Source organism: Haematobia irritans, chromosome 1 (assembly GCF_050003625.1).
Source record: "Haematobia irritans isolate KBUSLIRL chromosome 1, ASM5000362v1, whole genome shotgun sequence".
Taxonomy (NCBI): Eukaryota; Metazoa; Arthropoda; class Insecta; order Diptera; family Muscidae; genus Haematobia; species Haematobia irritans.
The window spans coordinates 149,433,740-149,450,158 of record NC_134397.1 but is presented as its reverse complement, the minus strand read 5'-3'; the positions used below and the strand labels follow the sequence as shown (position 1 = coordinate 149,450,158).

Sequence of the window (16,419 nt, the reverse complement as noted above, 5' to 3'; positions counted from 1 at the left end):
TGGTATGCGGAACCTCTTGGAGGAGCAAAATTCATCCGATTCGGTTGAAATTTGGTACGTGGTGTTAGTATATGGTATCTAACAACCATGCAAAAATTTGTCGAAATCGGTCCATAATTATATATAGCCCCCATATAAACCGTTCCCCAGATTTGATTTGCAATTTAGAAGACGGTGTTGGGAAGTTTTAAGATACCTTGCCATCGGCAAATGTTACCGCAACCCAAGTAATTCGATTGTGGATGACAGTCTTCAGTAGAAGTTTATACACAATCCATGGTGGAGGGTACATAAGCTTCGGCCTGGCCGAACTTACGGCCGTATGAACTTGTTTTTTTAAGTCATTTTTGTTAATGCCTACTATCACTATTTTGATATTTACATTAATCTGGATGTTATTTTCATATTATATATACCATGGTTCTCACCCAGTGGTGAACCCAAATTTGCTTATTTATGGAGTAAAACAAAAATCATTTATTGATATAGTGAATATAGGGAATAGAATAAATATCAAGTTTAAATAAGATGGATAGTCGTGACATTTCTTCATTGAAACCAAAACAATAAAAACACATACAATTTGATAACAAAATAAAATTCGAAAAAATTAAACTAAACAAGAGAAAATCGTGGTAATGCCTTAATTCACTAACAATATTGTCGACATATATCATCCGCCGTTAATCGTAATTGATGGCAACGATTTTCTTTCGATCGTATTTTTCGAATTTTTCTCATATACTCGATGATATCATGCAATTGCTTGAAACACAAAAGGCCAGCTGTACCTATGGTTAAATCTAAATGACGAAAACGGTTGACGTTGCAGGTACAACCATCGTAAAGGTAATATTGACGTTCGTGATTTTGCTCTTTTTTGTGGCAACGAAAGATGACAAAATTTCCGAAAGGAGTCATGGCCAGTATACGATCAGCTCTCTTAAATCCAGCATTTAATAGTTTACATAAACTTTGATAACTACCATTTTCCGATCCTACTACAGCCATATCTAGAGGACATTTATAATAGCCAGGATAACGATTAGGATTAAAGGCCGGACAAAATATTTGCATCTTTTTTAAGAAATTCTCATCATCAGCCTCATCATCGGCTTCAGTACCATCTCGAAGGCATTTCTTATGGGAGCGTTGATGTTTTGCGCTAGCCCCTTTGGGAGATAAAGTGTCTATTAAATTTACCTCAACTTGTTTATCAGCCATAACATTCCTTGGTGGTGGAGGCGATTGTGTAGGTGTCATCTGAGGAGGTTTTGTGAAGTTATGAGTTAAAGGAAACTTATCTTTATCTTCAATATTTTCTTTATCACTTTTAGCTGTTTCTTCAGGTTTTTCTTCAATTTTTCCTTCTATTTTATTTTCTTTATTGGCATTAAGGTCCTTTTGGGATTTCAAAACGTCTTCAGTTTCTTTGGTGGTAGGATCTAATTCATGTTTATCTTTGCCTGTTTTCCTTTTTTGAGATTCTGTATTTTTAGTTTCATCATCTTTATCATGACCTTTGTCTTTATCAGTCTTCTTTTTGCCACCTTTTGTATTTTTATCTTCTTTGGCGGCCTTTTTGTGATCTTTTTTGCCATCATCTCTATCTTGGCTTTCACCCTTCGCTTTTTCTTGTTCATTATCATCATCATTAGCTCCATCTCCCTTTTTCTCCTTTCCCTTGCCACCTTTCTTATTGCCTTTCTCCGATTTATTAGATTTCTTGGTTTTTCGTTTTCCTTTTCCCTTTCCACTTTTTTGGATTTCTTGATCTTCACCGCTTGATGAAGATTCTAAACCTTCAATTTCCTCTTCTTCACCAGCACCACCCGTAACGTCTTCTTCTTCATCCAAATCTTCTTCGCCTTCACTGGATGAAGTTTTCAATTCCAATTCATCAACTTCCGACACAAGATCTTCATCTTCATAATCACTTATATCACCCAAAACTTTTGTACAAAAATCATCGGTTTGCTCAAAGCATATATGCTCATTTAAGGATTTAACTTTTGTGGGAACACCATGTCTGAGATTTTTAGGGACTTTTTTATCCCTCATTTCAATAGCTTTAATCTCCAGGGTGTGAATATAGAAACTACTAGAACGATTAGAATCGAGTAGTATACTATTGAGAATATTCATAAGGACTTCAAAAGAACGAAACATTCGAACTGTGGCACTTTTTTCCATTCCCTTAGAGATTTCAGATTCACCTGCTTGGCCCATTATACGATGCCGATATGGATCAAGTAAATATAGGAAATTTTGTTTCTTCCATATTGCATAGACTTGATAGCTAATTTGAAGAAGCAATCTCTTCTCTCCCTCCTTGAAGGCCTTCTCCAGGGCTTGGGTCAATTCACTTTGGCCATAGCCTGGAACACAACGCCAAGTACCCTCGTATTTATGGGGATTCATATTAATCTCAATGGTAAATTGACCCATATTGAAAACTGTGGGAAATTCTTTGATATCCAGGATATCATTTGTGGCCATACATTTCATCCAACAGGCTTGACAAAAACTGACTCCAAAACATAGAAGTTTATCCAACATTTTCATATTCCATGTTGCAGGATGATCAATTTTCGAAGCTACAATGGCTGCTACTCCGGCAGGTAATGCACTACGATTTCGCAAAAAATCATCCTTGTTGAGGGTCAAATGTAGGGAAGCCTTAAGATAGGCATAATCATCAGTAACCACCACATACTCATGCACCCGATTACCATAGTCCCTTTGCATTATATCCCCGGAAGGTAAAACCACCTTTACCACTTTCATTTCTCGCAACGAACAATAATCCTTAGGTAGATTAGTTAATCCCACCACTAAGTGTCGTACATTTTCCAAAGTCCTTAAGCATATTAGCATGGCCATGCCCTTTTCACGATCCGCATTGAAATCAAGTTTTCTTCCACAAAAATCCAAAACAAAATAGGCACCACATGAACGCCATATCATCAAATAGATGGATGTACCAAAAGTCAATAGACAATGTTTGTGATGGCGAAAAAATTTGCGTAATGCCGGTTTTAGATAAACCACGTGCACATCTTCCTCTTGCCGGCCACCCATATCACCTTGAGGTCCCGAAACCTGAGTATCGCTTTCAAATTTAAATTTTTGCATTAGTTCCACATGGAAATCACAATCAGCCAATTTAAATTCTCTACAGATTTTCTTCTCACTATCCGAATATATTTCCGATGGTGATTCTAGTTTATTTTCTTGTTTTTCCGAGATAGACATCAATGCCAAACCTTCTCGTATTAATTCGTCGAGCAAAGGCGAAGACCATGCTATCTCCGGATTAAGATAGAGTCGTCCCAAAGCCTTGAGATATGTTGCAAAGCGTACCAGGCCCAAGTCTGAGGGTTTACCTTCGCTCTTGAAGTTAATGCTGGAAGCAACCATACCCACTGGAGAGCCAAGTGAATTTCGATTGGGATCTTCATCCTTAATACCTAAATTGATAATAAAATAAAAAAAATATTTTCATAAAAATGTGCATATAAATCAAACTTGTATCAGTGTCAAGTGAAATTTCACGAAGCGAAAAGCCATACTATCGCACCAGGAAGTATTCTCGTGATTAGGGATACAAAAGTTGAAAATCCACTATTCGATTTCGTGCGTAAATTTGCTCTTGACTCTGGTTGGCCAATACATTTTTATACCCACCACCATAGAATGGTGACGGGGGTATAATAAGTTTGTCATTCCGTTTGTAACACATCGAAATATCGATTTCCGACTATATAAAGTATATATATTCTTGATTAGGGAGAAATTCTAAGACGATATAACGATGTCCGTCTGTCTGTCTGTCTGTCTGTCTGTCTGTCTGTCTGTTGTAATCACGCTACAGTCTTCAATAATGAAGCAATCGTGCTAGAGGTGGAGAACTATCGATAGCACTATCGGCACTATCGATTGTTGGGCACTTCGAGCTACTATCGATAGCAGCCAGACATTTTCGATAGTACTATCGATAGTTAGTCGATAGTTTGGCTTTCACATCACCAAATATTCTCCTTTTTTGTGACGTCTGCTGCAGCATTAAAAGGAATGCATCGCTTTCTCCAAAGAGGTGTAATATTTACTTTTAAAGTAGTTCTGAGTTTCGACTATGTGTTGAATTTCAGCTAAACTTCGGAGCTCCATGACAGTCAGTGAGTCGACGATGTCAGGCATGTGATTACAACAGCACAGACTCAGAGAAAGATTTGGCTACCGAGAGAAAAAAGAAAAATAAAATCTTACAAGTATGGAATTATTTTAAAAGGTCAGAGGACAAACAATTTTCAAAGTGCCTTAATTGCGGAAAGGAGTATAAAACGAGCAGAAACACATCGAATTTTCACAACCATCTAAAATGATACCGTTCTGGCTTTGAAATTCTAGCCTCTGATTCCAGCTATTTCGGCTATTGCACCGACAAGCAGAAGTTGTAGATCGTCAATACATTCAGTAGCTTCTTACTTTAAAAGAGCCGTTTTGTACGACACAAGCATCCCTGCAACAAAGCGGGACAAATTGTTTTCGACAGGCGAAAAATGTTAACATTATTTTATTTTTAAACCAAACCTTTTGGATCAAATAACTTTAATATCGTAAAATATTCATATTAAAATATTAAACAAATTTTAAATACGAACCAAATATGTATATTATTGTGGACGATACTATCGTCGAATATCGATAGTCGACTATCATCGATGGCGCCGACTATCGATAGTTCTCCACCTCTAAATCGTGCTGAAATTTTGCACAAACTCGTCTTTTGTCTGCAGGCAGATCAAGTTCGAAGAAGGGCTATATCGGTCCAGGTTTTGGTATAGTACCCATATAACCGACCTCCCGATTTGGGGTATTGGGCTTATAGAAATCGTAGTTTTTATCCAATTTCAGATCGGATATACCGATCTCCCGATTTTACTTCTTGGGCTTATAGAAACCACAGTTTCTATTCAATTCACCTGAAATTGGAAATCTAGAGGTACTGTAAGACCACAAATACGTGTGCCAAAAATTGTGAGTATCGGTCCTTATTTTGGTATAGCCCCCATATAGACCGGTCTCCCGATTTTACTTTTTGGGCTTATAGAAACCGCAGTTTTTATCCAATTTACCTGAAATTGGAAATCGAGAGGTACTTTAGAACCGTAAAGAGGTGTGCCAAAAATGGTGAGCATCGGTCCATGTTTTGGTATGGTCCCCATATAAACCGACCTCCCGATTTGGGGTCTTGGGCTTATAGAAACCGTAGTTTTTATCCAATTTGCCTGAAATTGAAAATCTAGAGGTAATTGAGGATCATCAAAAGGTGTGCCGAAAATGGTCCGTATCGTTCCATGTTTTGGTATAGCCCCCATATAGACCGATCTCCCGATTATACATCTTGGGTTTATGGAATCCAAAGTTTGCCTGAAATTGGAAATCTAGAGGTATTTTCTTATAAATCCGGAATCTGATATAGTCCTCATAGGTGAAATCTTTAAATTTATTTTCGGGAAGTGTCCTCAAGCCCTCCTGAAATTTCAAAGGAAACCCTAATATTTGGTTCATGGTGGTGGGTATTTAAGATTCGGCCGGGCCGAACTTACTGCTGTATATACTTGTACTATTAATAATAATTTCCAAGTCTGTCTGTCCGTCTGTCTGTCTGTTCATATATTTTTGTGTGCAAAGTACAAGCCGCAGTTTATGTCCGATCGTCTTCAAATTTAGCATAGGGTCTTTTTTCGGGACAAAGACAATTGCTATAGATTTTGAAATCGGTTCTGGTCATAATTGACGTGTTTATCAACCGATCTTCTTCACGTTTCTTACATCCAAATATTTTATGAGTCTCGAAAAACTTGCAAAATATCAGCCAAATCGGTTCAGATTTAGATATAGCTCCCATATATATCTTTCGCCCGATTTAGACTTATATGAGGCTAAAGTTTAACACCGATTTACGTGAAATTTTGCACAAGGAATAGAATTGACATTCTACAAATGCATGTTAAATTTGGTTGAAATCGGTTTAGATTTAGATATAGCTCCCATATATATCTTTCGCCTGATTTAGACTCATATGGTCCAAGAGGCCAAATTTTAACACTGATTCACGTAAAATTTTACACAGAGAGTTAAATTAAAATTCTACCAATACTTGCTAAATTTAGTTGAAATCGGTTCAGATTTAGATATAGGTGCCATATATATCTTTCGCTAGATTTAGATACATATGACCATAGAGGCCAAAATTTTACTCCGATTTATGTAAGGGAGTAGAATTAATATTATTGCTATTCATGCCAAATTTGGTTAAAATCGGTTCAGATTTAGATATAGCTTACATATGTAGATTTCGACCGATTTAGATTCATATAACAACCGGAGACCAAATTTTCATTTCGATTTACTTGAAATTTTTCCCAGAGAGAAAATTTTACATTTTATACCCATTTCGGAATTTTGCTGCAATTAATTTTATTTACACAGAAGAAAGATTTAACATTCTATCTAACTGTGTCGAATTTTATCCAAATCGGTTCAGATTTAGATAAAGCGCCATATATTCTTCCGATTTAGGCAAAAATGGTACGTCGTCAGCGAAGAAGTCCCTACACTTTCCACAGAAGATTTAGATATGGTTCCAGCTGTGTAAATGTCGCTCGATGTGGCCAAATATTGTCACAATCCTTACAATTGACCGCATATTGTGGTTAAATTTTACCAATACCCTTGTGAACTCACCATTCCTCCGATTTAGGCAAAAGTGGTACGACGTCAGCGAAGAAGTCCCTACACTTTCCACAGAAGATTTAGATAAGGTTGCAGCTGTGTAAATGTCGCTCGATGTGGCCAAATATTGTCACAATCCTTACAATTGACCACATATTGCGGTTAAATTTTACCAATACCCTTGTGAACTCACCACTGCTAAAGAGCAAAAATAAAAATTCGTCAAATTGTCCACCTCTAATACATTTGTATCGTCGGTTAAATCATAATCATATATGTTTCGTTTCAGGGCGTTAGCCGATTTAAATTTAAAGTCAAGTGATTTTGTAGAAGTTTAAAAATGCTTCTTAAAAAAATGATGAGCTCTATCGGTTTTTATACCCTCCACCATAGGATGGGGGGTATATTAACTTTGACATTCCGTTTGTAACACATCGAAATATTGCTCTAAGGAACCACAAACTATATATATTCTGGGTCGTGGGGAAATTCTGAGTCGATCTGAGCATGTCCGTCCGTCCGTCTGTTGAAATCACGCTAACTTCCGAACGAAACAAGCTATCGACTTGAAACTTGGCACAAGTAGTTGTTATTGATGTAGGTCGGATGGTATTGCAAATGGGCCATATCGGTCCACTTTTACGTATAGCCCCTATATAAACGGACCCCCAAATTTGGTGTGCGAGGCCTCTATGAGAAGCAAATTTCATCCGATCCGGCTGAAATTTGGTACATGGTGTTAACAACCATTCAAAAATTGGTCCACATCGGTCCATAATTCTATATAGCCCCCCATATAAACCGATCACCAGATTTGAACTCCGGAGCCTCTTGGAAGACCAAAATTCATTTGATTCAGTTGAAATTTGGTACGTGGTGTTAATATATGGCCTCAAACTCCCATGCAAAAATTGGTCGGTATCGGTCCATAATTATATATAGGCCCCATATAAACCGATCCCCAGATTTGGCCTCCAGAGCCCCTTGGAAGAGCAAAATTCTTCCCATTCGGTTGAAATTTGGTACGTGATGTTAGAATATGGTATCCAACAACCATGCAGGAATTGGTTCCTATCAGTCCATAATTATATATATATCTCATATAAACCGATCCCCAGATTTGACCTCCGGTGCCTTTTGGAGAAGCAAAATTCATCCGATCTGCTTGAAATTGGTTACGTCGTGACAGTATATGATATTTAACAACCATGCCAAAAGTGGTCCATATCAGTCCATAATCATATATAGCCCCATATAAACCGATCCCAAGATTTGGTTTTGGAGCCTCTTGGAGGAGCAAATTTCATCCGAGTGAGTTGAAATTTGGTACATTGTGCTAGTATATGGTCGTTAACAACCATGCCTAACTAGGTGATAGTATATGATATTTAACAACCATGCCAAAAGTGGTCCATATCAGTCCATAATCATATATAGCCCCATATAAACCGATCCCGAGATTTGGTTTTGGAGCCTCTTGGAGGAGCAAATTTCATCCGAGTGAGTTGAAATTTGGTACACTGTGCTAGTATATGGTCGTTAACAACCATGCGTAACTAGGTCCATATCGGTCTATAGTTATATATATCCCTCAGATAAATCGATTTCCAATCACACAAAAATTGGTCCATATCAAGTTCATAATTGTATATAGCCCCCATATTTCAATTCTGGCTCTCTACGTACGGTGCAAAAAGTCCATATCGATTCGTAATTATTTGTAGATTTAACTATACATAACTTTTTTGTCTAATATATACCACGTATGGACTAACTCACAATTTAGACAAGTAAGGAAAGTCTACAGTTGGGCGGGGCCGACTATATTATACCCTGCACCACTTTGTAGATCTAAATTTTCGATACAATATCACATCCGTCAAATGTGTTGGGGGCTATATATAAAGGTTTGTCCCAAATACATACATTTAAATATCACTCGATTTCGACAGAATTTGATAGACTTTTACAAAATCTATAGACTCAAAATTTACGTTGGCTAATGCACCAGGGTGGAACACAATTTTAGTAAAAAACAAGTAAGGAAAGTCTAAAGTCGGGCGGGGCCGACTATATTATACCCTGCACCACTTTGTACATCTAAATTTTCGATACCATATCACATCCGTTAAATGTGTTGGGGGCTATATAAAAAGGTTTGTCCCAAATACATACATTTAAATATCACTCGATCTGGACAGAATTTGATAGACTTCTACAAAATCTATAGACTCAAAATTTAAGTCGGCTAATGCACTAGGGTGGAACACAATGCTAGTAAAAAACAAGTATATACAGCAGTAAGTTCGGCCGGGCCGAATCTTAAATACCCACCACCATGAACCAAATATTAGGGTTTGCTTTGAAATTTCAGGAGGGCTTGAGGACTTGAGGACACAACCCGAAGATAAATTTAAAGATTTCACCTATGAGGATTATATCAGATTCTGGATTTATAAGAACCATTTTTGTTTGAGGTTTAGAGGAATCATTAACATCTCTTGTAAGTGTGCAAGAAAATTATAAAATAACGTCTTGATTTGAAATCTTAAATCTGTAGAAGTAAAATCTGGAAATTTTACATTGAGTTTCAAGCAATTTTCATGATCAGTGCGCCTTCTACACCCTCAAGAAGTGAAGTCGGTCTATATGGAGGCATTACCAAGTGGATCGATAAAAACTTAATCCGATACACGTTTTTGTGAGCCTAAAATACCAGAATATTTACAATTTCAGGCATATCAGATAAAAACTACGGTTTCTAGAAACCCAAGGAGTTAAATCGGGAGATCGTTCTTATGGGGGCTATACTAAAATATGGACCGATACTCACCATTTTCGGCACACCTCTTTGTGACCCGAAAATTCCTCTAGATTTCCAATTTCAGGCAAATAGGATAAAAACTTCGGATTCTAGAAGCCCAAGAAGTAAAATTGGGGAATCGGTCTATATGGGGGCTATACCAAAATATGGATCGATACTCACCATTTTCGGCACACCCCTTTATGGTCCTAAAATACCTCTAGATTTCCAATTTCAGACAAATTGGATAAAAACTACGGTTTCTATAAGCCCAAGACCCCAAATCGGGAGATCGGTCTATATGGGGGCTATACCATAATATGGACCGATACTCACAATTTTTGGCACACGTATTTGTGGTCCTACAATACCTCTAGATTTCCAATTTCAGGTAAATTGAATAAAAACTGCGGTTTCTATAAGCCCAAGAAGTAAAATCGGGAGATCGGTCTATATGGGGGCTATACCAAAATATGGACCGATACTCACAATTTTTGGCACACATATTTGTGGTCCTACAATACCTCTAGGTTTCCAATTTCGGATAAATTGAATAAAAACTGCGGTTTCTATAAGCCCAAGAAGTAAAATCGGGAGATCGGTCTATATGGGGGCTATACCAAAATATGGACCGATACTCACAATTTTTGGCACACGTATTTGTGGTCCTACAATACCTCTAGATTTCAAATTTCAGGTAAATTGAATAAAAACTGCGGTTTCTATAAGCCCAAGAAGTAAAATCGGGAGATCGGTCTATATGGGAGCTATACTAAAACGTGGACCGATACTCACCATTTTTGGCACATCTCTTTATGGTCATAAAATACCTCCAGATTTCAAATTTCAGGCAAATTGGATAAAAACTACGATTTCTATAAGCCCAAGACCCCAAATCGGGAGGTCGGTTTATATGGGGACTATATCAAAACCTGGACCGATATAGCCCATCTTCGAACTTGACCTGCCTGCAGACAAAAGACGAGCTTGTGCAAAATTTCAGCACGATTGCTTCATTATTGAAGTCTGTTGCGTGATTACAACAGACAGACAGACAGACAGACAGACAGACAGACAGACGGACAGACGGACATCGTTATATCGTCTTAGAATTTCTCCCTGATCAAGAATATATATACTTTATATAGTCGGAAATCGATATTTCGATGCGTTACAAACGGAATGACAAACTTATTATACCCCCGTCACCATTCTATGGTGGTGGGTATAAAAATATGGGAAACGTTTACATCTGAAGCAATTTTAAGGAAACTTCGAAAAAGTTTATTTATGATTTATCGCTCGATATATATGTATTAGAAGCTTAGGAAAATTAGAGTCATTTTTACAACTTTTCGACTAAGCAGTGGCGATTTTACAAAGAAAATGTTGGTATTTTGACCATTTTCGTCGAAATCAGAAAAACATATATATGGGAGCTATATCTAACTCTGAACCGATTTCAACCAAATTTCAACTAAATCGGAGTTAAAAATTGGCCTCTGTAGTCATATGAGTGTAAATCGGGCGAAAGCTATATATGAGAGATATATCTAAATCTGAACCGATTTCAACCAAATTTGGCACGCATAGCTACAATGCTAATTATACTCCCTGTGCAAAATTTCAACTAAATCGGAGCAAAAACTTGGCCTCTGTGTTCATATGACTGTAAATCGGGCGAGAGCTATATATGGGAGCTATATCTAAATCTGAACCGATTTCAACCAAATTTGGCACGCATAGCTACAATACTAATTCTACTTCCTGTGCAAAATTTCAACCAAATTGGGGTAAAACTCTGGCTTCCGGGACAGTATTAGTCCATATCGGGCGAAATATATATATGGGAGCTATATCTAAATCTGAACCGATTTCTTCCAAAATCTATTTTGAGCCAAAACACATACTTGTGCCAAATTTGAAGTCGATTGGACTAAAACTGCGACCTAGACTTTGATTACAAAAATATGTTCACGGACAGACGGACATGGCTATATCGACTCAGGAGCCCACCCTGAGCATTTTTGCCAAAGACACCATGTGTCTTTCTCGTCTCCTTCTGGGTGTTGCAAACATATGCACTAACTTATACTACCCTGTTCCACAGTGTGGAGCAGGGTATAAAAACGATGTTAAGATGTTTTAAGATACCACAACCCAAGTAATTCTATTGTGGATGACAGTCTTTCGTAGAAGTTTCTACGCAATCCATGGTGGAGGGTACATAAGATTCGGCCTGGCCGAACTTTCGGCCGTATATACTTGTTTGTTTTTATATAACCCCCATACACCCAGAGAAGAAATATGATCACCTCAAACATATTTCAAGAGCAAAATGTTATTTTAGGATGGTGACCATTTAACATGTTTATCGCACCCATGTTATTTTCTCGGAAATTATGTATATGATTTCGGCAAGCATGTTATGTTTTGCGAGAAAACAACATTTTTGCGACAAACATGCTACATGGTCAAGAGCAAAATAACATTTTTGAGGTTATCATATTCCTTCTCTGCGTATATAAACCGACCCCTTGATATGCGGTCTTGGGGTTTTAGAAACTGCAATTTTTATTTGATTTTCCAAAAAATTTATAACTTTAAATATTTGAGGATCATAAACAGGTGCGCTAAATATGGTGCGTATTAGTCTATTTTTTGGTATCCTCCTATCCTCCGATTCCCGGTAGTCCCCATAAAGACCGTTCTTCCGATTTGACTTGTTGGGCTTCTAGAAAACGTAGTTGTTATCTGATTTGCCTAAAATTGGAAATTAGGCACACAATATGGTGTTTATTGGTCCATGGTTGAATGTACGCATATGTATAGATATATCTATCTCTCGACTTGCTCTATTGGATTTCTAGCCGTTTCGTTTGCATTTATTTTCGCCTCGCTTGTTTAGATAGAGCTTAGAAACCCAAATCATCTGGTTTTTGTTTTGTTTGCGAACAAAGAATAGAATTCGGATATCAGAAATAGTTTGTAAATTAAGAAGTAGTTCAAGTAAACGATTAATCTAAACCTGATTTATTATACTGAATATATTTTGAAAAATCCCCACTAAAACTCCAAATTTTTTTGGAAATTCCCTAACAAATCAAAAAGTTCGTCCCTGTTCACGAAAAAGTTTAGGTTAGGTAACATATAGTGACAGCCACATATTTCAGGCTCACTTAGACTATTTAGTCCATTATGATGCCATAGAGTGGTGCACTTCCCTCTTATCATTGAATGCTGCCTGATTCTTTGTTTAGCTCAATGACAAAGGACCTACTTTTTATAGCCGAGTCCGAACGGCGTTCTACTTATGGTGAAACTACTTAGAGAAGCTCTGAAACTCTCAGAAATTTAACCAGCTTTATTGAGCGGTGATAATCCACCGCTAAAAAACTTTTTAGGGGTTTGTGATTGAACCCATGGCCCTTTGAATGCAAGGCAATGTATGCTAACCATTGCACCACGTATGTACAATAAAAATGGCCATCAACAAAACCACATATTGACAAGAGATTGCATCTTTCGTGTATACATATCTTACCTTTTTTGCGACATGGATAATCGGGCATTGGATTTGTATCATGAATTCCAAAAAATTTACAGTCATTTGTATTACACATCAGTGATATCTTTTGTTCTGCTTCTCTCCTTTGTCTGGAATAGAAAGAAACGCCTCATTTCTATATCATTAAATTGGCTTCAGTTTCATGCGCAAAGCACTTACATGCGACACATTTCTGATTTGTCCATTGACCGACAAGTTGATGTTTGACCGTCTTTACATACGTTTGAACTATCCATAATTTATAAATGATGTACTTAAATAATTTATTAAAACTTTTCAATTTAGACAACTGGGTTCTACAGAATTTTTGTTTATTGTATATTACACGTCTTTGAAAATCTTAAAAAATATATATGTGGAAATATTTTCTCTATTTTTTTTTTGTGTGAGAATATATATGCTTTTGAAGTTTTGTTGACAAATAATTCAAATACGAATTTTGATTAACTACATTGCAGAACTACATTGCAGGGTGGTTGATATGTAATGCAACAAAAGCAAAATTTCGGAAATAACATAAAATTTTAGAATCAGTTCAAATTTGTTCGAATTGCCAAACTTTGGAACGAATTATGGCTTTCAAAGGGCCGACAAAGCCATTACAGCCCATTCCCGGCGAAGTGCCTTCTTGGGATGATAGAGATTTTGGTATTTTTAGTGCATGAATCATGGGCTGCAATCGGCCGACAAAGCTACCAAGCGCTGCAAGAACGTGGCTCTGTGGCATTTTTGCCTATTCCCAGCTAAGCTCCTTCTTGAAATGATCGAGACATTGATATTTATGTTGAATGTTTTTTTTATAAAATCCCATAAAAAATAACCCTTCAATTTGGTTACTTAACGGCATTCTTTATACGATTTGCTTTAAGTTCAAAATATAGAGATATTTTAGGTCCATTAATAGATGTGCCGAACATGATAAGTCCTGTCAGTGTTGCACCCATATAGACTGACCTACCGATTTGACTCCTTGGGCTTTAAGATATTTCAATTAATATCTGATTTACCCGTACCACAGGTTCTGAACTTCTCTTATCGATGAGTGCCACCCGATTCCCTGTTTAGCTGATAATCCACTGATGAAAACCTTTATGATGTTCTGCCGAATCTGGGATTGAACTCATGATCCTTTGTATTCAAAGCTGGTATGGTAACTAATGCACCACGGCGGCATCTACACTTAAAAAATTAATTGATTTTTTAATTGAAATGTCACAGAAATGAAAGTATCAACTAATAATTCATCCATTTGAAAAATTAATTGATACTATTAATTTTTGTGGTTGACTTTTGTTTCAATTAAAAAATTGTAGAATCAATTAAATTTTTTAATGGAATATTTTTTAAAACTCAAATAAGACTTTAATTGGAAAAATTTTCGTGAAATTTTCTTCTGTGTAAAATCATATAGACCAATTTTTGTGGTTGACTTTTGTTTCAATTAAAAAATTGTAGAATCAATTAAATTTTTTAATGGAATATTTTTTAAAACTCAAATAAGACTTTAATTGAAAAAAATTTCGTGAAATTTTCTTCTGTGTAAAATCATATAGACCAGTCTCCCGATTTGATTTCTTGGGCATCTTGATACCTCGTTTTTATCCGATTTATCAGTAATTAGAAATCTAGCGGTATTTTAGGTTCACAAACAGTTGAGCCAAATACGTTATATATCGAACGATGCTTTGTTATAGCCCCTGTACAATTAATTGTCATTGACAACAATTGCAGTGAGCTCCATTTGAAATCCCAAATGAATCATTTCCCGTTGAGTTCCAAATGAATACTAATTTATTTATTGAACAAAAATGTATATCTACAATATTGAAAATCTTAAATCTAGGCAACACATGGTTGTCCCATGCTAACCCTACAATCTTACGCTATCCTAAATACACAAATGCCGCTGCGTTTTATTAGGGTCTTCTTAAGAAATATCATAAAACGCAACGACACACAAGACACTGATAATAGACCAACCTAAGACAACTACACGCAAAAAAAAAAACAAAAGTTTGGAAAACGTGTACCGAAAACGTTTTTCTTTTGTTAGAGTTTTTTGAATTGCTTCGAAAAGTATACACTTTTATCACCAAAAAAATCGTTTGTTACAAAATTTTTATTTTTTTCAATAAAAAAGTTATTTTTGAACCAAAAACACAGTCCATTTCGTTTATCTCAAACACTGTTCTTTTCTGACTTTAGGTCTTTAATAAGACACATTTTAAAGTTCATAGTAAAAATTTAATATAGTAGAATGTAATGTTGAACATTTTTTCGGAATCTTCCGACCCTATCTGGAATATATGCAAAAAAAAAGAAAAAAAAACTTTGGTCGAAGCAGGGATCAAACCCACGACCCTTGGCATGCAAGTCGGAAGTAGCAACCACTGCTCCACGGTGCCCAACTAAATGTATTTTTCTGTTAAATAAACTTTTTTTAATCGGCTCGTGGGCGCCGCAAGCTATGCTATATAAATATAACTTATATCAGTGGATAGTGTGTTGGCTTACAAATTGCATGGTCCGCGGTTCGATTCTCCGTCCAGGCGAGAGGTAAAAAAATTTATAAAATCGTATAATTTCTTCTACATTGTTTGTATTATAGAACAAGTAAGTAAAGCAGAAAGTCGGGCGACTATATCCTACCCTAAACCACCATTACAGAATTAGTAATCATAAGCATTTGTGGGGTAACATATAGGTCTGGGAGATAAACCGCAGTTGCATATTTAAGAAAATTAAGGAGTACATGTCTATGGGTGCTTTGTGTCAATCTGACTATAGCTCATAGTAAATGTTGCCAGGGAAAATGTTCGGTTTACCCTACAAGGACAAAAAAAGTTCCCTACTTTCCCATACATTCCTAAACAATTTTCCCTACTATATTTTTCGTTAAATTTAAAAAATTTTTCAAAACAAAAATGGTTCTAAGTACTTTATTATCTTAAAACATGAATATGCAACGTATGTTATATAACCTAGAATATAAATTTGTATTACCACCACGGTTGCCACAGTTGGTAGAATTCTACCCAAATTAGTAATCTTTTTTGTTAAATCTCTATAAAAATAAAATTTTGGAAAAAGTTTCTATAAACAAATTTTTGTGAAAAATTTTTCTATTGAAATAAAATTTTGACAATAAATTCTATAGAAATAAAATTTTGAGAAAAAATTCCACAGAAATAAAATTTTGAGAAAATTTTTTATAGAAATAATATTTTGAAAAAAATTTCTATAGAAATACAATTTTGACAAAATGTTCTATAGAAATAAAATGTTGACAAAATTTTCTACAGGAATA

The 16,419-nt window shown here is 36.1% G+C and overlaps 1 protein-coding gene across 1 annotated transcript; it reads right to left on the bottom strand.

Moving 5' to 3' along the window:
- Positions 1 to 524: 524 nt before the first annotated feature.
- On the bottom strand, positions 525 to 13,520 carry LOC142221981 (uncharacterized). Its single transcript, XM_075291884.1, has 3 exons — positions 13,272 to 13,520; positions 13,089 to 13,201; positions 525 to 3,470 (listed from the first exon to the last, which is right to left on the bottom strand). Exons 1-3 carry the CDS (start codon positions 13,346 to 13,348, stop codon positions 652 to 654), a joined length of 3,009 nt encoding a protein of 1,002 aa, XP_075147999.1. The 5' UTR covers positions 13,349 to 13,520; the 3' UTR covers positions 525 to 651.
- Positions 13,521 to 16,419: the final 2,899 nt, after the last annotated feature.

Excerpts from the sequence above, each read along its gene's own strand:
- LOC142221981 (XM_075291884.1), bottom strand. The coding sequence starts at position 13,348 with ATGGATAGTTCAAACGTATGTAAAGACGGTCAAACATCAACTTGTCGG. Across the intron at positions 13,202-13,271 it reads AAATCAGAAATGTGTCGCAT|ACAAAGGAGAGAAGCAGAAC; the intron begins GTAAGTGCTTTG and ends TTTCTATTCCAG. Across the intron at positions 3,471-13,088 it reads TTATCCATGTCGCAAAAAAG|GTATTAAGGATGAAGATCCC; the intron begins GTAAGATATGTA and ends TTATCAATTTAG.